The sequence below is a fragment of the Lissotriton vulgaris genome, chromosome 8, assembly GCF_964263255.1.
Source record: "Lissotriton vulgaris chromosome 8, aLisVul1.2, whole genome shotgun sequence".
In the NCBI taxonomy this organism is placed as follows: Eukaryota; Metazoa; Chordata; class Amphibia; order Caudata; family Salamandridae; genus Lissotriton; species Lissotriton vulgaris.
Genome location: NC_141696.1, coordinates 1,372,772,082 through 1,372,795,807, shown reverse-complemented (window position 1 = coordinate 1,372,795,807; position 23,726 = coordinate 1,372,772,082). Strand labels below are relative to the sequence as shown.

At 43.2% G+C, this 23,726-nt stretch overlaps 1 protein-coding gene across 6 annotated transcripts in view; it reads right to left on the bottom strand.

The window, feature by feature from the left end:
* ITSN1 (intersectin 1) overlaps positions 1-23,726 on the bottom strand; it is a 1,645,471-nt gene that overhangs the window by 1,048,584 nt on the left and 573,161 nt on the right. For all 6 annotated transcript variants that reach the window (XM_086935345.1, XM_086935347.1, XM_086935346.1 and 3 more), the window contains one exon: positions 2,749-2,861. In XM_086935345.1, the coding sequence (XP_086791471.1) occupies positions 2,749-2,861 (113 nt within the window). The remainder of the gene's footprint in view (positions 1-2,748; positions 2,862-23,726) is intronic.

Genomic DNA, 23,726 nt, shown 5'->3' with positions numbered 1-23,726 from the left:
CGGTTTCGGGAAGGTAGTCCCTTTCTCAATGGCTTCTGCATACAGTGGGTGTTTCATCATGCACTTCAATTTAAAGGTCCTGCCCATATGGGCGTGTCCGCAACCTGCGGCATGCTGGATCCTGTAGTGCGTGTAGCTTTTCACTGTAGCAGTCAATTAAAATGAATAGAACCCATGTGGGCTGGTGCGCTGTACTGCTGGGTGGCCATTGAGAAAGGGACTACCTTCCCGAAACCGGTCTGGCTTAAGAAAGAGGATGACTGTTTCTTCTGCGTCTCCTGCTGCAGCTGTTCCCTAAAGAAATGGATGCAAATTTTCCGATCTTGTGGCTGCTTCCTACTGAAGGCTCAACTCTTTGTTGGGATATTTGCGGCACGAGCCTAGCCGCGGGGAGCAAGCCTGCCGCTTCAGTGCGGACCCGTGATGGCGCCTAACGACGCTATCCTGACACGGGAGACCGGAGTCCAGGAGCAGGTGAATAAAACACAACAGGACACCCAGCAGTACAGCGCACCAGCCCACATGGGTTCTATTCATTTTAATTGACTGCTACAGTGAAAAGCTACACGCACTACAGGATCCAGCATGCCGCAGGTTGCGGACACGCCCATATGGGCAGGACCTTTAAATTGAAGTGCATGATGAAACACCCACTGTATGCAGAAGCCATTGAGAAAGGGACTACCTTCCCGAAACCGGTCTGGCTTAAGAAAGAGGATGACTGTTTCTTCTGCGTCTCCTGCTGCAGCTGTTCCCTAAAGAAATGGATGCAAATTTTCCGATCTTGTGGCTGCTTCCTACTGAAGGCTCAACTCTTTGTTGGGATATATATATATATATATATATATATATATATATATACACACACACACATTGCTGAGTTTCTTGGGTCCTTCTCACACGTGGTCTTCATTCCATAGTTAAGAACATCACTTCCTACTTAGAAAATATGATACCTGTGCTACCTTATCTCTATTATGCTTATTTGTAATCATATACGCACATTTCCGGAAGCACCCTATGTTCTTGGCTTTCTGATGAAATTTCTGTGAGCTGCTTGAAGTCTAGTTGGTGCAAACTGTTTACACTGTAAAAGCACTATCTGCACATCATTTTATTTGTTCGCATCACATTCTAATGCTCTACCTGTGACTCGAATGTGACTGCAGACGCAGCTTGAAAGATCTACCTTTAGTTTATGCTTTTCATCTTTGAATGTATATAGATAGCCATTTGTAAACCAATAATATTTTTTTTTTTAACCAATCCTGACTGTCTGAAAAGAAAGAACGCCTGAAACAGTTTTCTTTTTTTACACAAGTTTGATGGGCAGGGCGTTTCATGAGGTGAACACAAAATGCCTACAGGGGCATTTAACAGAGCCCCAGTCATGGCACAGGTCAAATAGCCTACTTCTGAAAGTTTACTTGGCATAAGTGAGATAAATTAAATATATATTTATTACTTCTTAGCAATTCATTTGTAGTTATAGAAGGTCTTCACGTAACTACAGTGCATCAATCTCACGTTTGGTCCATGCAACCCTTTTCTCCGATCACATTTATTCAGCAAAGTCCAGAAACCAAAGATTATGATTTGAAATATGTCTCACTGTTCTAAACTTTAAAAAAAACACAGAGATAGAAAAACTAAAATAAAACTGGTGCTTCATTCATAGGAAACCTTTTAATAAAGTAATAGGCGCAACAAAATTGCTCAGTGAGTAATTTGCAACTGTGTTTCCCGTGCACACCATGACAACGGAAGACACTAAGATTGCAATGATGGAATGAACAAACAAATGATAATGGCCATATGGCCCGTAAACTGGTTTCAAATGGTGTGATCATAGGCAAATATTTTATTTTACAGTGTTGCCTTGTTCTTCATTCTCACATGAGTGAGCCTTCAAATATGCGAGTTCAGCATTTCAACTGCACAAAACAAAACACTTTTCTTTGATTAAATAGACTAAACGTTTTCTTTATGTGTTATAAAAATCTAGCCCACATATAGGGACCGGACTTGCAGCTCAGCTTACCAATATTGCCATAAGGGCAGAGACATGAGTGTTTCTTAGTTAATATGTAAATGCTAATTTTTAATACATTTATAACACTAAGTAACAGAACATCTAGAAGGTTTACAAATACAGAAAGTAACTGGTGCAGAATACTATACACTTAAGTTGTGAGGCATTAGATAATATTATCAGATATCTTTGAAAATCATTATGAATGTGTTAATGTTATAATGGAATGATGAAAGAAAATAAGGCAGAACATCTTTTTAAATATGTCTCAAAGATCTGTGAGGTTTGTAGTCGGTGAAAAGGGGAACAATCTAGAACCATTTATTAGCCCCAAAATCCTTAAATGCATCAAGGGGACTGTTATGGCATGGAACAGCCTCCCTCATTCACCAAAACCCCTAATGAAATAGAAAGTCACAGTACAACTGAAATTCTGCTTTTTCTGATAAATGACATGGGGTCGGTGAGACTCAAGCTGCTTAGCTGTCCCCATACCTACTTCTGCCTTCTAAAACAAAATCACGAAATGCTTCACGAAAAACATTCTCCAGGGCAGAAACTAAAAATAATGTAAACATTATGGCTATAAAATGATATTGAGTTCCAAGCAAGACACCGGAAGCTTTACTAAAACTCATTAACTCGATGTCATGAAAGAACGTTTCTAACTGTTAAAGCGAAGAGTTCATGTTTCCACTCAAACACTTGCAACTCACCATGGGATTTCTTGTCCAGCTGCTGCTGCTCTTCTTCCGTGAGTTCCTCCGGTAACCTTTGGTCTACAGACACTGTACTTGTAACGGAAGCCCCACTTCCAGAACGCACTCTTCTACAATTAAAATTAACCAGTATTCTTTTTTAAATTATTAGCAACGCGGAAAACAGTTGTGCACCCTTTATATTTATGAATCAAGCGACTATACTCCAGCTGCAATTTATTTTTGTGAAGACAAGAGGCATATTGGAGGATTCACATTTGGATCGTTAGCGATTGATAAATTCAGAAAACATCAATATGTACTTTCTGCCCAAATCGATAATGACAAAAGCCCAGAACACCCACTTCCCTTTCCACATCTCTTCACCAGCGTGTTTTTATTCTTTACCAGCGACCATTAACACCAGAGCAGCCTACTATTGATGACATTGGCAATCATATTAGTAATTCACAAACATGTTTGTCGTCGAACTCGGTACATTTAAAAAGAAACAAATTTGTCTCACGAAAGTTTGCTATCTCACATATTAAGCTGAATACCTTTAAGTACACAAATGAACGCCAGGCCCACCAGCTGACACACTCCTTATATTACATTTGAACAGAACCTGCAGATCTAAAGGTCTTGATATTTATTTATTACTAAATTAAAACAAAATATTTTAACATCTATTGTAAAGTATTGTATACAAAAACGAAAAACATTTTGCTTAACTATCGTACACGTTAATTACCATTTCTCGGAGGCATAATTTATTAACTGTGTTCAATACATGCTGATATTTTCTTTTAAATGTTAATAGTGATGTATCGGAGCAAAACCGTTATGAACAACGTGGCAATAAATTAGGAACCCGAGTCTTAAAGAAAGTCACAAAGGCACACCTGCAGGTAAGAGTGTGTGTATTGTTGCGCATTTATGAATGATAAAAGTTTAAAAAGTTTATAGAAGCAGGGTTGCAAACCGTACTCCTAACTAACTTTTTTTGCATGAGCAAATTATCTCATGTATATATGTTTAGGCAAAATCTGTAGAGAGATTAAAAAATCACTTTTGAAAAACACCCCTTTTTTCTATCTTGGAAAAACATGTATCCTGTCTTTGTCGGGAGTACATTTCTAAACTTTTCAAGCATGGGAAGAAACTGGAGAGGAGCTGGCGAATGCAATAAACATGTTGGCTTGTGGGTTTACACAGATTCGCAACAGACTCTAAAGAATCCACTTCTTGTCATATGAGCCCGAACAATACCAAAGGGGCGATAATTGGAGCTGTGATGGTTATGAGAACTCTACCATAATTTGTCGCCACACTGCATGGCACCAAGAGACAATTCGTTTTTTTTCTTTACAGGACAAGTAGATTCAGGAATTATTCCTTCCCTTGGGATACGCGTATATTTGATCAAAGTTCACACCATTGCAAAGTTTCTGGAAGTCAACAAGTATTTGCATCGAATTTCAAGCGACAGCATTTCTTAGGTTATTCTTGAACAGATGTTCATGTTTAAAAAGTATTGAAAAGCAATTTAAACCAAAAAGAGAAAGTCAGAGCTGTTGGGCAGACGGTCTATAATGACTGACTAGAACTAGCAAGAAGTCCATCAAAGCAGGGATTAGGATCACTAATGACGTAGATTTATAAATCACATATCTTAAGAACATCAAGGCAGTAATAGATGGGTATTGTTACCCAACTCAATGCTATTCATTTGATCAACCTCAGAAGAAAGGCTGAGTGAACCGGGATGTCTTGCAGTGGGACCCACTAGTATATTAAGGCACAAGATATGGCTAAGCATCTAATAGGGTTGAGGCATGTGGGTTGTGTGTGGTTCTGTGTATGAAGGGCCTGTCACCGCCAGCACCATCACAAGCCCTTTGCAACAAACTCGGAATTCTGCTGCAACATTCTACCGGCAACTTCGGCCCTTAAATAGACCACATCACCCTCGCAACTCAACTGCGAGTCATGCCGCAGAACAAACCTGGACCTCGAACTGCTGTTACCATAAAGACTACTGGTCTAAGGAGCTTCAATCCATTTTAAATATGCAAGACAGGCAAGTGTACTGCAAAACATACTTAGGCTAGTAAAGAAAAAGAACAAAAAGAAGCGGTTATCAACAGGAAGACTCTGTATGTGATTGGTAATGCAAATGGAAAGTACTGAAATGTACTGAGATGTGAATGTACCAAAGGACAGAAAAAAGGTTTACAAAAAAAAAAATCTATAGAAAGATTCGTGGCCAAAGCACACATGGAGTTTTTCCTACAATAGGATCCTCTGCATATAGGCCACTAGCCCACGATGTTAATTCAATTTATTTTAGAGATTGCATAAAGTAATAGATAGATTCATAAAGGCATCCCAGACAATCTAGGAAAATGTTGCTTAAAATATTATTTAGGTTTATATATGGTAATTTCTCATCAATTACAACCACTAATTCTGTCTTGACCACCAAAGCCAGTCAACTTATAGGGCATGTATTTTTATATAACCAAATAAATGTACTTAAAGACAAGACATCCCTCCTCTTTAATTATAGCTTGCCATCAAAAGTGAACCAGAGTAGACTATGAACAATGGAAGAGATCAATCGTTCTGGTCCCAGCCCCAAGCTGATCTGCAGCAGTTAGAACGGTCGGAAGATGCTACGGTAGAGGTGGCCAGTATAGTATCCCCACATTCTATACAAGATCGTTCTAGGCCTTAGATCACAGTGCAGAAGATAAGAGCGGTTATCAGATGGTACAAAGTTCCCATCAAAACAGTTGATAGTTACTTGGCAATACCCTGGACATAAATTTTCAAAATCAACTGCAGCATAAAACCGAGGAATCCTGCCATAACCCAAAGACGAAACCCTGCCAATCAGTGTCATATTAGATACCTTTTTTTCAGATGGTAGGACGCATGGGGTTGGAGGATAGAAACAGATTTGTGGGAAATGTTCTCTTCGAACAGTCCATGGTCTCCCTGCATGGATAAGTCACAGATAATGGATTTCCAAACAAATGGCAAAGTCTGGTGGCCAAAGAATACTCCCAAGGGTCCCAACTGGATCTCCTAAATGGAAGCTTCTGTTTTTTGTAGCCGACCTGGTAAAGGTCATCTAGATTCTCTCACCTGAAGGATTGAACTCCATCAATGGGTGGCTCAGTTACTCCCAGAAACCAAAGTGCACAGTTCACACTTCAGGTAGCACAAAACTCTGGGGAAAAATCTTGGTGCTTAAGGGAGGTTTAACCTTTATGGCAGATTAGCCACTTCCCTTTCCTGAGAGTCTATTTTTTCCTTTGATATCTTGGCCGCTTTCTCCTTGCTCATTTCAGCATCTTGTCCTCCACCTCATACAACTTTTTTTGATCTGGACATCAAGGGGCCAGAGATTAACAGCAGGAAATCCAAACAATCCCTGCACTTGCCAAAGTCGGCCACATTTCAATTGTGGTCACTGAACTGAGTTCTAGAGAAGATGAGCAGAGATTTGCCAATCACTGCATTGCACTAAATTAGGACTTTGACATTGTTGGGAGCAGGCATGAACTGCCCAATACAAGGGAGATGTCGTTTATGCTGCACCTCGGGGATGTTCGAATTCTACTAAGAAATAAAGCAAAACACCTTTTTTGAAGGAAGGCTCTGGTTCTTTCAATCTTAGTATGTAGGAGAATGTTCCCAACCATATCCAAGTGCCTGTTAGCATCAGAAGTTGTTAATGGCAACAAGCTAAACCCGAAGTGCGTCATCAGCAATCATAGCAGGGTTCAGTTTGAGCATCTCATGAGCCGGTAAAAAAGGCAACTAATAACCATGATCACCCTAGTGGGATCAATGGAGATATAACAATGGGGCCACCCATGCAGTCCCCGCATCTTCACACTGCTATGACGCGTGCTACACATCTCTTTCCAGAAAATTCTGAATGTACAGAAGGACAAGAGGTTGAGGAAAGCAGGTAAAATTAAACAGAAGTGGAAAAAAAATAGTTCGCTTGATAGAGACTTCAGAACTACTCCAAGTTAGTTGGAGACAAGGTATGCAGTATATGTGCATAATTGTGATCTTCATAAAAAGAAACTGCTACTTTGGAACTGGACAAGGCCCTGGAATTTGGATCCACATAGTAGCATTTAGTGAATGTGTATACAGATCTCCAAGTAGCAGTTTTACAAATCTCTGAATGGAAACATTGCTTAAAGTCGCTACTGTTGCAGCTTTCCCTCTCTTGGAACGTTCATAGATCTACCAGAGAGGCTTTTTAGCTTGTAACTAAGATGGGAATACACGAGTTACTATCGATCTGGACAGATAAACATGGCAACATGGCAGAACTCATCCTTCTGGGCCTCTCCACAGCGTTTAGCACAGTCTCCCACCTCATACCCAGCCAAAGCCTACACAACATTGGAACCCAAAGACACGCACTCCAATTGAACTGCTCCTTCCGGACGGTCAGCCTTGCACCATACACCTCGAATGCCTGCGACCTCTGCAAAGGTCCACGAGGGCCCTCGGGCCTCGAAAAATCATAAAAATGTTACTAGACTTGCAAGTCGAGTAACTTCAATAACCTACTCGATCTAACAGTAATGTCCTTGGCCCGTAAACTGGTCTCAAACTGTTTGAACAAAGGCAAATATTTTATTTTACAGTTTTGCCTTTTTCTTCATTCTCACATGAGAGCACCTTAAAATATGTGAGTTCAGGAATTCTACTGCACAAAACAAAAACACTTATTTGATTAAATACACTATACGTTTGCTTTATGTGTAATAAGAATCTAGCCCACATATAGGGTGAACATGATCCAGGACTTGCCGCTCAGTTTACCAATACTGGAAAATTATGAAGGAGTTCTGCCCAAATTACCCTCCCATACCTGGGCTAGGGACATCAAAAAGATGAAAAAGTAGAAAAAAGGAGGTACTGAGGGATCAATTCAACATTTACTTCTTAAACAAGATATATTTAATTATCCTGTTATTTACAAATATTTGCAATTAAATCAAATTTCACAAATTTATAAGGACAAGTATACGCGTCACAGGACAAGGTGGCACACAACAACAAAGTTATATAAATTATACAAAAATACAATATATATACACATAACACATATACAATATATACACTACATATACAACAGTGTACCATACGAAAAAATAATGAAGTTGATTTTTACAATATCGACTCCTAACTTAAGAGTGATATATATCAGCAAAGGAAATCCTCGCAGCGCCAGAGTTAAAAATTCTCCTTAAAAATATATATATTTATCAGGGCGCCTGAAATCAAACAAGGTACACATATATGGGGACTCCTTATCACAATGGTGTCGACGCAGTCGCGGTTCCGCCAGTTGTCTCTTTTGGCTTCATCAGGACAAGGGTACTTGAAAAATAAACCACACAGGATTAAACAATCCTGAGGGACGAGACGGCTTCCTCGTCTAGTGCACACACTGCGTGCCCTCAGATAAATGAGGGCGTCCACTTCAATATCCAGAGGTACGCTTGTTAGTGAGGATGCTGAAGGCGATACTAACAATACTTATTCACTCCTGTACACTCCTTATTCGTGAGTCAGAGTTGTGGGTCAGGGTAAATCCACATTCCGAGCACTCGAAGCAGCAAACATCTGCGTAGTCGAGTGACCAATAGCATTCCCACAAGGGCAGAGACAGGAGTGTTTCTCAGTTAATGTGTAAATACTCACTTTTAATAAATGCGTAACACTAAGGCATGTTGTGATAGCGCATGGTCACTTACAGACAGTAGAGCTCCAAGAAATTGCCAAAAAGGATTAGTTACTTACCTGTAATCCTAGTTCTCATCCAGGGGTATACTCAAAGTCATAAAATATGAATAATCCCAGCCCATGTGCCGGATCCCGAAGCATATAGAAATGTATATATATATTATATATATACAGCCTAAAATATTTCCAAGATGGCAAAGATGCTGAAAATTACATAGGTTTGCATAGTAGAGGCTATACTCTCCCAACCCCTGAGGAAGAAAGAGAGCAGTAAACATTTGTCATACAACAATGCTTTATTGCCATAGAAAACCCTGTAATTGCAGGCATTTGCCAGTAGGCTGCAGTAGAGTATAAAGAAACAAAGAAAAAACTGACACCTTGCCTTTAACCCCTTCGATGCTCATGACGAGCTCAGCTCGTCATGAGGCACGGTTGAGCTGTGCTCATGACGAGCTGAGCTCGTCATGAACAATGGGAATGAAGGGAATGCAGCACAGGAGGAAAATCTCTCAAGCACCCAAGGTGTTAAGGCATTAGAGTCGGGGTATTGTGCCTTTAAGACCTGAAGGCAACCACCTGCTCCCATGATGCACCACAGGTGGCAGTTAGGTCAGTTCTTTTTGGAGGTGCATAAAACACCTGAGTAAATCCGTAAGGAACATATCATAACTTTGCAATAATGCTCGTCCGGGGAGGTGGGTGGGTCGCTTATTGAGTATACCCCTGGATGAGAACTAGGATTACAGGTAAGTAACTAATCCTTCTCATCCAAGGGATACTCGTCAATAGTCAAAATCTATGAATAGATTAGCAAGCCCATACCCAAAGTCTTGTGGATGGGCAATCCAGTATACAGCAAAAAACATGAATCAACATCATATTTATAATGCAGTTATGCAAACAAATTCCTCAAAGAGGCCTGTCCCACTTGGGCATCGGCCTGTGCATTTGAATCTAGGCAATAATTGCGGGTAAAGGTATGTACTGAACGTCATGTAGCTGCCTTACAAATCTCAGATTGGAACGTTACGAAGGAAAGCTGTAGTAGAATGTTTCCCTCTGGTAGAGTGTGCATGAGGTTTCCCTGTAAAGCTTTGTGAGCTAACTGGTAAGACAGCACTATACAGGAGACGATCCATCGCGAAATAGATCTTTTTGAGGCTGATAGACCGGTATTAGTTGACCCATAATTAACAAAAAGCCGGCCAGACTTCCTAAGCGGAGGAGTTTTAGCCAGATAAAACTTCAGAAACCTCCGGAGATTTAGAGAGTGTAGAGACTTCTCCAGGGGAGTGTGTGGTTGAGGAAAGAAAGTAGGCAGAGTGATGGTCTGATTGATATGGAAGTACGAGACCACCTTGTGCAGGACGCCTGGATGCGTCATCAGCACCACCCTATTGGCATGATAAACTGTGTAAGGTTCCTTGCAACACAGGGCCTGGATCTCGCTCACCCTACGTGCAGAGGTGATGGCTACCAGAAAGGCAGCTTTCCAGGTCAAGTGCTGCAAAGAAGCCTTATGGATAGGCTCGAAGGGAGCACCCATCAATTTGGTAAGTACCATGTTAAGCTCCCAGGGAGGAGAAGGGGACCTCACTGGTGGAAACACTTTCTTAAGCCCCTCTAAGAAATCTTTGACCACAGGCATGAGGAAGAATGAGGTCTGAGAAGGAGATTTCCTATAGGTTGTGATTGCCGCTAAGTGAACCCTGATGGAGGGGTACTTCAGGCCTGACCTTGCCAGATGCAATAAGTAGGGCAGAATCACCTGCTCCCGACAGTGGATAGGATCAAGAGTTGTCTAGACACCAAATGTAAAATCTCTGCCACTTGAAAGCATAAGACTTTCTAGTGGAGGCCTCTGACTCTTTAAGATTGTTCATGCAGTCAGCCGAAAGGTCTAAGTGGCCATACTGGATGACCTCAGGAGCCATGCATCAATCGATGGGAAGGAAGGTTGAGGTGAAACAACCTCCCCTCGTTCTTGGTCAGCAAGTCTGGGTGGCAGGGCAGTCTCTGGTGAGGGACATCCGACAGCTGGAGGAGATCCGGGTGCCACCACTGGTGTGGCCACTCCGGCGCTATCAGGATCATCCTGGTGTTGGTCCTGTAAAACTTCTGTATCACCGTGGGGATCAGAGGCAGGGGAGGAAAAGCGTACAGCATTGTCTGAAGACCAGCTGATCAAAAGTGCATTCCCCCGTGATCCCTGCTGGGGTAATCTGGACGCGAAGATGGGGCATTTTGTGTTTACCGCATCTGCGAACGGATCTGTCTGGTACTCCTCAATGCCGAAAAACCTACTGCATGACCTCTTCGTTGAGCACCCAGTCGTGCGCTTCTATGAAGTCTCTGCTTAGGCCATCCGCCTGAACATTCAGGATTCCTGACAAGTGAACTGCCACGATGGAGAGACCTCTCGCCAGAAGCCAGCACCAAATGGAATGTACTTCCAGGGACAGAACACGTGACCTTGTGCCTCCCTGCTTGTTCAGATAGAACTTTGTTGTTGTGTTGTCTGTCTGAACTTGAATGTGGTTGGTGCGCCGAGATGGGAAGAGGGATCTGAGCGCCAGATAGACAGCCCAGAGCTCCAAGAAGTTGATGTGGTAGCCTCTTTCTACATCGGACCAGAAACCTTGTACTTGAAGCTGGTTGATATGAGCACCCCAGCCGTGCATTGAGGCATCCTTTGCCACGGTCTGTGATGGAGGCGACTGATAAAATGGGACTCCCTGCAGAAGATGAGAACGTGTCATCCACCATCTGATGGAGTCTCTGGCAACTTGGTGGAGAGACGCACTATCCTCCCAGTGTCCTGATCTCTAAGACCATTGATCCTCGAGAGCCTGCTGCAGAGGCCTCATATGAAGGCGTACATTGGGCACGATGTAGATGCACGAGGCCATTGATCCCAGTAGAGACGACACTTGCCTGGCTGTGGGACTTTGAGTGTCTAGCAGGGTGAGCACTTCAGAAGCATGGATGACAACCTCTCCTCGGAAGGACACACGCTTGCCTCTGCGGAGTCCAAGGAGGCGCCCAGGTAGTGTATTCGTTGGGTGGGATTGAGTACTGACTTCTTGTAGTTGCCTGCAACCCCAAGGAATGCATCAGGTTGAGACAGTACGATAAATGGCTCTGAAGCAGAACAGGTGTGGAGCTTTTTAGGAGCCAGTCGTCTAGATATGGATAGACTAAGATCTTCCGCCTGCAAAGAAAGGCAGCCACCAGCGCCATGCACTTAGAGAATGTCCGTGGGGTGGATTTGAGGCCGAAAAGCAGCACTCTATACTGGTAGTGGTGACGGTCTATCTGAAACCTGAGGAATTTCCTATGTTTTACTAAGACAGGTATGTGAAAGTACGTGTCCTGAGGGTCAATGGCACACATCCAGTCTCCCTGGTGAAGGTGTGGAATGATCTGGTGCAGGGCTAGCATGCGGAATTTTTCTTTTTTGATAAACCTGTACAGAAGACGTAGGTCGAGGATAGGTCTGTACTCCTTGGCTACTCCTCGTTTTTGGACTAGAAAGTAGCGGGAGTGCACTCCTTGATTTCTTCGCATGGGAGGGACCTCCTCAATGGCCTTTCTCTTGAGAAGGGTAGAGACTTCATCCTTCAACAGTTGACTTTGAAGTCAAGAAATTTGCTTGAGTTAGGGTGACACTTGTTATGGATTTCCACTCTTCCAGGTGGCAAGCTACACTCCCTCCCACCGGAGTGGCGAACAGTTGAGGAGGAAGCAACAACTCAAGGTTTGGGAGGCTGCTTGGAGGTGGACTGTTTGTTATTTCCTCTGCCTCTACCAGGGCGTCTCTGCTGGAACGGAGATCTTTGCAGTGTTTGGGAAGACCACTGAGGGGTTTGAACCCTCTGTTGGTAAGACCACTTGTCGCCCTGACGGAAGTGCTTTTTGAACTCCTTGCGTTTCTCCAAACCCACAGCTTTAACAGTGTCCATCTCCGCCTTCATCTTCGTCATCTCGTCGTCGGCGTGAGACCCAAACAGAGATGAGACATTGAAAGGAAGGTTTAGTATCTTCTTTTGGGCATCAGGCTTGAGTCCTGTAAGGCGTAGCCAAGCCAAGCGTTGTGAGCAGACTCCATGGGAGTAACCATGAGCTGCGAGGTCGGAGGCATCCGCTGCTGCGCTGATTACTTGGTTAGCCACGAGCACCTCCCTCCTGTAGGATCTCAGTGAAATCCTGCTGGTCTTCTTTGGGAAGCTTCTCGGTGAAGCGAGTGAGAGAGTCCCAGAGAGATCGAGCGTATCGCCCGAGAAGGGCAGAGGCACTGGCAACCTTCATGGATGAAGCAGAAGTGTTGCACATCTTCCTCCCGTACGAGTCCATCTGCTTACTATCCTTTTCTGGTGGCACCGAGGATGAGGTGGAAGCAGAGTGGGATTTTATGGTGGCCGCCACGATGACTGAATCAGCTGGTGGATCAGTCCTGAGGAACAAGGGGTCCTCCGCTGGAGCCTTGTACTTCTTGGCTATTCTGGAGGGCACGGAACCCACCATCGCAGGAGTAAGAAAGGTGGCCATTTTCGGTTCCAGGAATCCGGGCACTAGAGGTAGCAGAGGTCTGGGAGCTGTCCGGTGGTGCAGGTTATCGAAGATTACTGTAGGGGAACCACCGGGGTATGCAAAGAGATGTTAAGTTTCTTTGCCCCTACCCAGAACATCAGTAAAAGTAAAAATGTCATCTATAGCTGAAACCCGTGAAGGCGGTGTGGAAGAGAAGGTCTGAGAACAGCCCCGGACCATAGATCTGGTAGACGAAGACCATGTAGGGGATCTTGTGCGCCTTCTCTAATGGGGCCTGTCGCGATGACAGCTGTGCGCGCTCCTGGATCTAGACCGATGTCTAGAAGGAGATCTTGGCCTGGGTGTTCTTGACCTCGCAGGAGATCTTGTCCTGGTAGGAGATCTTGGCCTTAAGGAGGAGACTTTGATGGTCTGGCTGGAGTACTTGTCCTTGGACCAGATGGCGAGTACCTGCGGAAGTAATCAGAGTCTGGACTACTGCAACCGCCAGATACAGCGCCTTGAGGATGGCGAGGTGACAAACTGCGTGCTTTCCCCTCCGCAGATTTGGGGGAGACTTCTGGAGAGATCTCCACAATATGTTGCACAGGAGACTATGACCGGTACCCTGATGGCACTCTGGACCCAGGATCCGATCGCCTCGGTGACTCCGCAATGCCTGTGATCTCTTCCTTCAACGTCGAGTGCTTCGACGTCGACGTCTGAGTGACCATCGGCGTCTATCGAGGTCTCAAAGGTCCCGACACCGAACGTCCACGACGTGCTGAGCACAACCGCGATCTTTGGCGTCGAGTTGGTGATCTCAACACCGATCTTCCTCGAAGTCGTGTTGACGGAGACCCTTCATGACGTCGTGTCGACGACTATCTTCTATGACGTGTCGACGGCAATCTTCCCTGGCGAAGGATCAACGTTGATCTCCTCGACGTCAAATGGTGGGATCTGGACGATACTCTAGACGGCGGCCCGCCAGCCGGCGGCGAGGTGTCAGCCATCGGTACTCTGGATGCTGACCCCCTCGGGGTGGTGGAGAGTGCCTCGACGTCGACTTGTCAGCAGCCACAGACTTCGAGCTTGAAGTGTGGCACCTCGACGCCGACTTACTTGTATGCGGCGGAGACTCTTGCCGTCGCGATGGTGTTCCCAAAGAGTGTCTGGGCCTCTTCGGCGGTGAATCTCTTGTCCCCTTCCTCTTCCTGGGGTCGGGAGAAGTGGAACGTCGCCGTTTTAGGTCTTTCTTGCTGGAAGACAATGTCCTGGGGCTTCCATGGCCACCCACCTGATGGCTTTTGTTCTTTTCCAGCATAGCATGGAGTTTTATCCGTTCTCTGTCGCGTAAGGTCCACCTGGAGAACTTCTGACAAAAGTGGAACTGGTCAGGAGTGTGTGTAGATGGAAGACGCACAATACACACAGTGTGGATCTGCCAGTGATATTTTCTTGTCACAGGAAGGGCACTTCCTGAGTAAAGCAGGCATTCTGACTGAAAACATTCAGTAGATCTCCACAAAAACAGTAGCAGAAGCCTTAATAATACAGAAAATGTTGAGTTTTCTGAAAAAATTCTCTTCAATAAACAGTTTTAGTCAAAAAACTGAGAGCTCAAGCTCCAGGATCCGCTCAGAAGGAGCCGGAAAAAAGAACTGACCTAACTGCCCATGGGAGCAGGGGGTCGGCTCCAGGTCTTAAAGGCACGATACCCCTACTCTAAAGCCTTAAAGGCAAGGTGTCAGTTTTTTTTGTTTCTTTATACTCTACTGCAGCCTACTGGCAAATGCCTGCAATTACAGGTTTTTCTATGGCAATAAAGCATTGTTGTATGACAAATGTTTACTGCTCTCTTTCTTTCTTCCTTAGGGGTTGGGAGAGTATAGCCTCTACTATACAAACCTATGTAATTTTGAGCATCTTTGGAAATATTTTAGGGTGCATGTATAGGTTTTCACATTATATATGTATATATATGTATTTTCTATATGCTCCGGGATCCCGCACATGGGCGGGGATTATTCATAGATTAGGACTATTGATGAGTATCCCCTGGATGAGAACCTTCCCGCTAGCTTGCAGCTTTACTGATAAAGCTATATAGTGTATTATTAACAATAATTGTGTAAATTGGGTTTCGGAAAACAAATTTATCGTTTGCACATCACCAAGTAAAGCGTTCTGATTTTTTTTTCATTGCGCAGATGTACAAAAAATGGGCCTTCCCAACTACTGAAATGGTTGTACAGTTGACTTATTAGCTATTTAAATGTGCGTTAAGAAAAGCCGGACACCCTACAACCTTTCATTTCACACTATGTACAGCAGGTCAGAGTTCACATTACAAAATCCTGGAATTCTGCAGTTAGAGAAGGAAAAGTAATTGTAAACTGACTTATGACCTCTCTTTGAAAACAGAGCAAATGTGACAAAATAAAAAGATTTAAAGGCATCTTTATTGCTCCTTCACTTTCTGACTGATCAGAAAACCTGTTTGTCAAGTCGCCAGAACGGGTGGGTAGGTCCTAAATATAGCTCGACCTGATCAAATCTGACTCGCCATAGCAAATGGGTGAATATATTTTAAGAGGCCTGGTCCTTCCTCAGCCCCACTTTTCATCGCATAAATGATTCCCTCTTGCCATAATCATCATGTCTCATGACATCAACATCCTCTCCTATGCAGACGACATGCAACTCATTCTCTCCCTTATGGACTAACACCCAATACTTGTATAAAGTTAAATACGAAATGACTGAAATCCTCCACTTTAAGAAGACCAACTGTATAAAGCTGAAAACCCACAAGACTGAAATTGTGATCTTCAAGAAGAGTACTTCACCCTGGGACTCCACTTGGTGGCCAAAAGAGCTAGGGCAGACACCCATACACCAACAAAAAGAACCCCAGGATCGTCATCAACAGCAAACGCGACATGACCGCAAAAGTCAATGCCATCATCAACTCATGCTTTCTTATCCTGAAGATGCAGAGGAAATGGCTCCCTATCAGCACCTGGGAAACCCTGTCAGGCACACCAAGGTCACAAGCAAGATGGACTACAGGAACACCCTCCATGCCGGGATCAACAAAAAACTCATGAGAAGGCTGCAGACCATTCAGACCTCTGTGGGCAGAAGCACTCAACCTCCAACAGCAAACTTACATCACAATACACCTGAAAGATCACCACTGGTTCCTCATACACAAATTAGCACAATTCATACTCCTCACCACACTTTCAAGGCACCACATAACACTGGCCCTTAACACTCAACAACTGCTTCTGCTTTCACAAACCTACCAGACACCTCCACTCATTCAGACCTCTACAGGCACACATCCCATCCATACAGACAGACAACCAAACCCGGCAGGTGACCCTTTTCGTACATCACTCCTAAAACAAGAAATGGCCTGCCACTACACAAGACCCTCCTCCACGCTCCTTGAATTTCACAAGAAGCTGAAGGCCTGTCTTTTCTAGTAGTGCCACTGGGTCCTAGGTTTGCCTGGGCTCACACCTGCTCTGCACGAAGATACTCTCACTGGTGATAGTGCCCTCTACAAATTTGCACAACATAATATCTAGAGATGGATTGTTTTGCTGTAGGACCGTCATTTATGAACAGACAATCTGACGGTCTTATATATTTTGTTTTATCTGGGTAAAATCTTAAATCGCTTTTAAGTCCAGTGTATGAAGAGTTCTCTTTGCTGGAGTCGAAGGACATGGACAGAAAGTAGGCACAGCAATTGAATGGTTAGTGTGAAAATCTGAAACCAACTTTAGAAGGAAATTGGGTCGGCTCTCATCATTACTCTGTTGCTGGGGGAACACTGTGAAGGGTTCTCTAGTACATACGGCCAGTATTTCAGTAACTATGGGCAGAAGTGATAGCTACTAAAAGTCGACTTTCAAGTAGTATGATGTAACATGGCTTTGTGAATTGATTTAAAGAGGTCTCAATTTGGAAAGCACTATTTTAAGATTCCAAGGAGGAGAAGTTGATTCACAGGCATTCTAAAGAATGAGGTTTGTAAAGGAGAGTACCTATAGGCAGTTTCTACCTTAAGGTGTACCTTAATAGAGAAGAATTTTTTGATCAGGCTTCGCCATTTCAACTAAAAAAGGAATCACCACTTGTTTTGAATAAACCAAATGCTTAAACTTTTCTACTTGAAGGACGTGTGGCTTCTTGTAGAATGTTCATACAGATTATAGATTTAGATGTCAATATTACAGGACCTCCAGAGCCAGGAGCTAAACTTAATGATGGAAGGTTGGGATGTAGGACCTGGACTTCAAACTTGTACAGGAGATCCTGTCTGCACAGTAGCTTCCAGTGTTGTGTATCAGATAGGTGTAAAGCATCAGTGAACTAAATTGTTTGAGCCACTCTGGTGCCATCATCTATCTTATCTTGGGAGTAGTATAAATTGATCAGAACACTTTGAATAAGCCAAATTGGAAGAAATGCATATAGATATTTCTTTAACCAATCTAGCAAAAGGTCATTGTCTTATAACCCTGGTCAGTAAAATATGGAGGCTTAATCCTTCCATTTGTTTCTTGCATCTGCGAACAAATCTATTTGTGGGTAAGTGGGTAATCCAAATCTTGAAAAATGTTTTGTAGGATGTCGCTGCCAAGATAACACTGGTGGTTTTCTTGAAATGTACAGCCAACATTCTGCTTTTACATTTTGAATGCCTGGTAGATGACCAGCTATGATTAGATTTATTGCTCTGAAGCCATTTCCAGATATCTCGTGATTTTAGAGACATAGGTCTGGAATAAATCCCTGCTTGGTCGTTTAACACAGTCATCATCTTGTCCATTTGAATAAAAAGAGAATCCGTTGTGAATCAAGGAAGGAAGCTTCAGAAGTTATGATAGGCCTCCTTGTCTGACAAAGCCCTTTATTCTTTAAATGACCCATGTGTGCTCCCCATCCTTGGAGAGCTGCATCTGTAACTAGTGTTTGAAGTGAAAGTTCCTGACACAATGGATTCCTTTCAATAAACTTGGTTCCACCGTGGAAGTGACTGAATTGCTGACTGTCAGTTTACTTCTTTTCCCAGCTGCAATAGAATTGACTCCCATTGCACTCTAGTCATTGTTGTAGTGGCCTTGTGTGAAGCCTGGTATGACGCACCAGAGAAATGCAGGATGCCATGGAACCTAGAAGGGATGATATATGTTGTGCTGGAAGGTGAGGAATGAGTAGATGGCAGTCTCTCCTCCGAAGGATACGCTTTTGTGACCAAAGTATCCAAATTGCACCAACGTAGTATATTCTTTGTACTAGGTAGGCCATCAAGGTTTTGAGGTTGTCAACGAGACCCATTCAAAAATCAAGCCCACTCTTGCAACACAGCAAACAAATTAAGATGTCAACTGTGTGTACAATCTTGGGACCTTAAAACCCAACGCACGAAAACAAAGGATGCAAGCGGGCAGTGAGGAATCTGCTGTTAAGATCCACTACAAAGAGCACTGGTGAAGGAAAGTAACTTTCTCTTCTGATGGATACATCTAATAGATTCCTCACCTTTTCAATCAATATCAAAGTACTGTCTTTTCAAAAGTGGTGGATCTGAGAGTGAACTTTAAGCCCCAAAGTACTTCAGGTCTAAACGGCCAAAATGATCTCCCTTAAGGACCTCAGAATCAATACAGTAGGTAGGTATGGATAAAAGGCCATGTAGGTGCTTGGCAGATCAAAAACCCTCTACTTGTGGCCCTGACCCTGATGGAAGAAGCTTGAAGACCTTTAGGAGGCTCTTTATTGGCAAAATATAAAATAGCTTCATGCAAAGCAAAATCTACCTCAATAATGCCTCATTTTATTTGCACCGGTGAATCTGACAAGCTTGATCATCCAACTGGATCATATCCAGTCTATCAATATAAAAACGAAGGGCCTGCTTAGAATCCAACTGGTGTATCCTCTCCTACTCTTTAGAGGGATGTGGTGCGGATAACAATGTGGAGAGAGTAACAGACTGTTCACCTGAAAAGGCAACAAAACCATCAGAAAGAAAGAATTCCAGAGTCAAAAGCATCAAGTTGGCATGATAAAAGGTGGTAGGCAAGAAACTAGAAGCAATACCTGCAATTTAGTGACATTGTGAGCATATGCACATTTTGAGGGTCAAAAGTCTCATGTTGCCACTGCGCATACGCTCAAACTTTACACACATCAAAAAGTTAAGAACTAATTTAAAGTGCCACTGCACCAAAATAAAAGGAATACGGGAAACCATATGAAAGCCCTTTTAATCACAGCAAGTGATTTTAATACATAGGAATGATCAGGCAAAGAAAAAAAAGTCAGAAATGGTTTGCTGTAAATGGGTTCATCTTTTTTAGTTTTTGACCACCTGGTTTTTGGACCTTTACTGTGAATGAGTCCGACTACCTGACTCTCACTCACTGCAATTTTATGGTGATTGGACTGAACATGGTAACCGCCAATGTCCGCCTTTTAAGATAATGCGACGCAGCTAGTGTAAGGGGCACTGGGCTGGTTACGCATGAACACGTCTGAACACATGTGGCAACCTGATCCGACTTGTAAATCAATCCGCTTTGGAGCGAGCCTATGGTGCAAGATAGCAGTAGCCGAAATTATAATACGGCTGCATGCAGTTCATGTAGCTGGATCCTTTTAAGGAGACAGGCCGCCATTTGATGGGAGCCTTTCGCTTGTCCGAGCGACACAAGAGCGGTGATTGGCTCCGCTTAGACCATTAGAAACAGAAGCAATGATGATTTTTCCTTCGAACGGACTCCCGGTGCAGTAGCACCTAGTCTTTCTTTTATCCTGAAGGTGCTGAAATTGTAAGGCCGAAAAGCGTCAACAGTTATACTGGAGGAGTCCTCCTGTATCCAATATAAGCAGATTAAGGACTTTTGGCGCACATATTTCTGGCCAAGGGGGAGAATACATTTTCATCTCATAGTTGCACTACTTATAGACTATCTCCACCAGTGGATTGTGTGAGAATTTTATAATAAACTTACTTCCGATTAACTAATAGGAAGACAGGGTAGTGAAACAATAATTGTGTCATATGTTTTACGTGTTTTTAAAGTTTAATTCCATGTCAGGACTAGAGGTGAGGATTAACAGCAGCCACATTTTTTAAAACTGTATTTTTAAACGTACAAAAACAATATTTGTCAGAACCCTTGGGGAAAAAAATGTAGGTTTAGAGAAACAAAAACACTGGAGAGACCACAACTGTTGCTGATTGGACAATCAGAACACAGCTTCCTCGATGTAGTTTGCCCTCACTGGCCCTTCATCCTCTTTCTTCGCTGCTGTGTTGCCGAGTTAAGTGTCTTTCCTGCTTGTTGTTATTTTACCTAATTTTTACTGTATATTTACTGTATCTTGCTTTTATTGTTTAGAATTGAGGCACGCGATATGTGCTCAGTTACTATTATCTACATATGTGCACTTTGACCGAATTGTTGGTATTTTGGAGTGCTTTCACTGCATATAATTTCTCTCTAGAGGCTCATATGTGCGCTTTTCCTCTTTATGCTTCCAGTTTGGGTACTTTCACTGGCGAAGGCGGTGGTAGCGAGTGTTTCATTCTTTTATCGCGACCGCCGCCTTTATTACAACTTATTTCATTTGAAGTATTTTCCTTGAGTGTTGTGCCACATCCTCATGGGACCCCGGTTGACGTTCTACCGTTCCTACGCGGCAGATTCCTGGTGCGCTCACAGTCCTTCCGCCGCTAGAGGGCGTGTTGGACTCAGGGAAACAGCGCACGTGTTCACATCCTGAGGAGTTTGTAGGGTGCACCATAGTTTCGTTGTGAGCACCGGCCTGGACAAACGCCTCTCCGAGGTAGTATGTGATCGAGTTGATTCAACCGATCTAACCGACTTAAGCTCTGCTGCATTCTGGCACTTTCTACAAACGGAGTCAGTATTTTGTTATATCCTCGCCAGGTGGGGCCTGTATTAAGGCTTCCAAGCCTTTTTGGGCACTTGTTCCCAGGCCGGTTGTTGCTTGTATTTCTCTATTTCTCATATTAAAGTAAGTAGCTCATTTTGAAAAAGTTTCTCTTTATAAATGCGTACTGTGAGAATTTGATTTGTGTTCTTTTGAATTTGATTTGTGTTATTTTACACAGTCTGCCTCATTGATTTTGGAGTTCTAGTGTCATGGAGATAGGCTTTGCCTTCACACTGTGTTAAGTTTGCATGAGCTTATTCGAAGTTTAAACGCCATTTTTCCGTTCTGCTGCTTCTGAAAACGGCACATATTGTTATTAGTTCTTTGAGCCTAGTAGAATATTTTGCTTCACACGAGAATAGTAGGTTTTCCTATAGTATCAGCTTTGCTTGGTAAGCTAGGTCTGTACAGTGAGTGCCGAGGCCTTCAAGGTTATTTCAACTCAGTGGTTGTTCGGTCTGATCAGCGCACGCTCTAGACATAACACATATGCAGCTGTGGCCAACTCTGGCTTTTGGCGCGTTTAATAATGCACTGCGCAGAGCATGCACACACACTTGATGAATATTCGCATGCAGAGAGTTGGTGTAGAAGATGATGTGATCCCTTTCTACTAAAACCAGAGGTATGGGGCCGCCCTGCTAAAACCCAAAGAGACCTTCTTTAGATATAATAAAATATACGAACAAGTGAGGGTAAGACTTAGGTGTAATTTAGCCTTCCTCCCTTTAGCATTTTACCATGCTTTTTCCCTTTGTATTTTATGGAATAGTAACTATGCTGATAACCTTGTTGCTTATAATATGTTTGCTTGTATTAGCTAAGATACTGCACCTGAGAACACGGCATCAGAAATAAATATTTCAAACTTGCACGTGTATTCATTTACTCCTTGTTCTGGACTGGTATGCTAGAATAACGAAAGAGTGTTGATGTGTTCTGAGTTCATGTTATGGGTTGTCTAATCATTGGGGGTGTGTAAGAACCAATGAGACACTGATTGCTAGTCTGGTAGGGGATTTTGGATACTAAGGTGAGTTTTGGCACACCCTAATTCACTGAGGTTCCAAGTCTCTATGCACAGTTCTGTGTAGGAGCAGAATCCCTGCGACACTAGGTTTAATCTTTACCTGGCTCGGTCTGACGATATACCTTTGCCCTCGTAGGTTCTGATGCTAACGAACAAGACGCATGAATATTAGCTAATGGCTGACTTCGCTCAGCGAAAGAGGATGAAGGGCCAGACTACATCAAGGAAGCGGTGTCCTGATTGGACAGCATTTTTGTTTCTCTAAACATATATTTTTTTCCCAAGAACTCTGGGAAATGTAGTTTTTGTACTTTTAAAAATACTGTTTTAAAAAATGTGGCTGCTGTTAATAAAAGTGGAGAAATAAGGCATAATCCTCCCCTCTGAGTCCTTAATAGAATTTAAACTTTCCGTTACGATAGCTAGAACATTTTTCATTGCATATATGTAACCTTGTGGTCCTTTAGGAGTATAAATGTTGTGTTTAACACTAAATAGAATTTACACATTATCTTATGTGGAAGGAGTTAATTGTAACCCTGATTGTAATATTCTAAATAATGTGCTGTAATTATGTCAATAATTAATTGAGGTAATCTGTATGGACATTTATTTATATGAATCTGTTCCCACATCACAAATTTTATCTGTTCACATGTGCGCAGAATGCACATGAGACTACAGTCGTGAGCAGCATGGCAGCTGCACACAGATAACACACCTTCCTTCGAAGTAGGCCTTATTTAATATATAATATTTATGGTTTAAATCTTTTATTGAGATTTTATCAAACATTAACAGTACTGGTCTCCCAAGATATTTAGAACAGCATGGGCAGTAAGGTCCCAGGGTGGGTGGGATACTAACGCTAGGGGATACAGGCAACATAATATACAAAAACACAAAAATGAAACCTACGCTATCCCTACCCTCCCTACCCTCTCCCCAGCCTCATCCATCAGGGTAATGAAGGCTCTGGGAACTAACCAGAAACCGGTAGGTGAATGTCAATTTAAGGAGCTGTTTGCTGTTGATCGGAGAGCTGTAGAAGTCTCAGATCCCTCGGACAGGTTACTTCCCGGAATTCTGAGGCAAGAGGAGATAGAAATGGTTGCCAGGCGTCTCCGAACGTGGTGCCTTTCCCTGCCAGTGTGAGAGTCATTTTCTTCTTCCCTTAGTATGGAATATGCTACTTACCAGTATGCATCTGTTCTTGGCATAGAGGGCTGCAGAGTGGTACATTATGAATAGATCGCCATCTGGTGTTGGGCTCGGATGATTGCACTTTGTTTTTCTCTTGGAGAGTCTTTTGTATCTTGGTGACTCCTCCCTTGGTTGGTAGTGCGCATGGGCATCGGCTCCATCCTTAGATTGTTTTGCCATAGTAGGGTTAGATGGAGTAGTATAGTATAATACAGATAAGAATGCCCATGTTAGTGTATCTAAATAAGATAATGTTGGAACAGACACAGGTTTCCGGGGAGGCTGGGAGGGCATGTACCACTCTGCAGCCCTCTATGCCAAGAACAGATGCATACTGGTAAGTAGCATATTCCGTTCGAGGCATATGGGCTGCAGATGGTACATTATGAATAGACTATACAGCAGTTCTCTCCCTAGCGGTGGTCGCCCGTGTCTGTTGCAACTGTCTGAAACA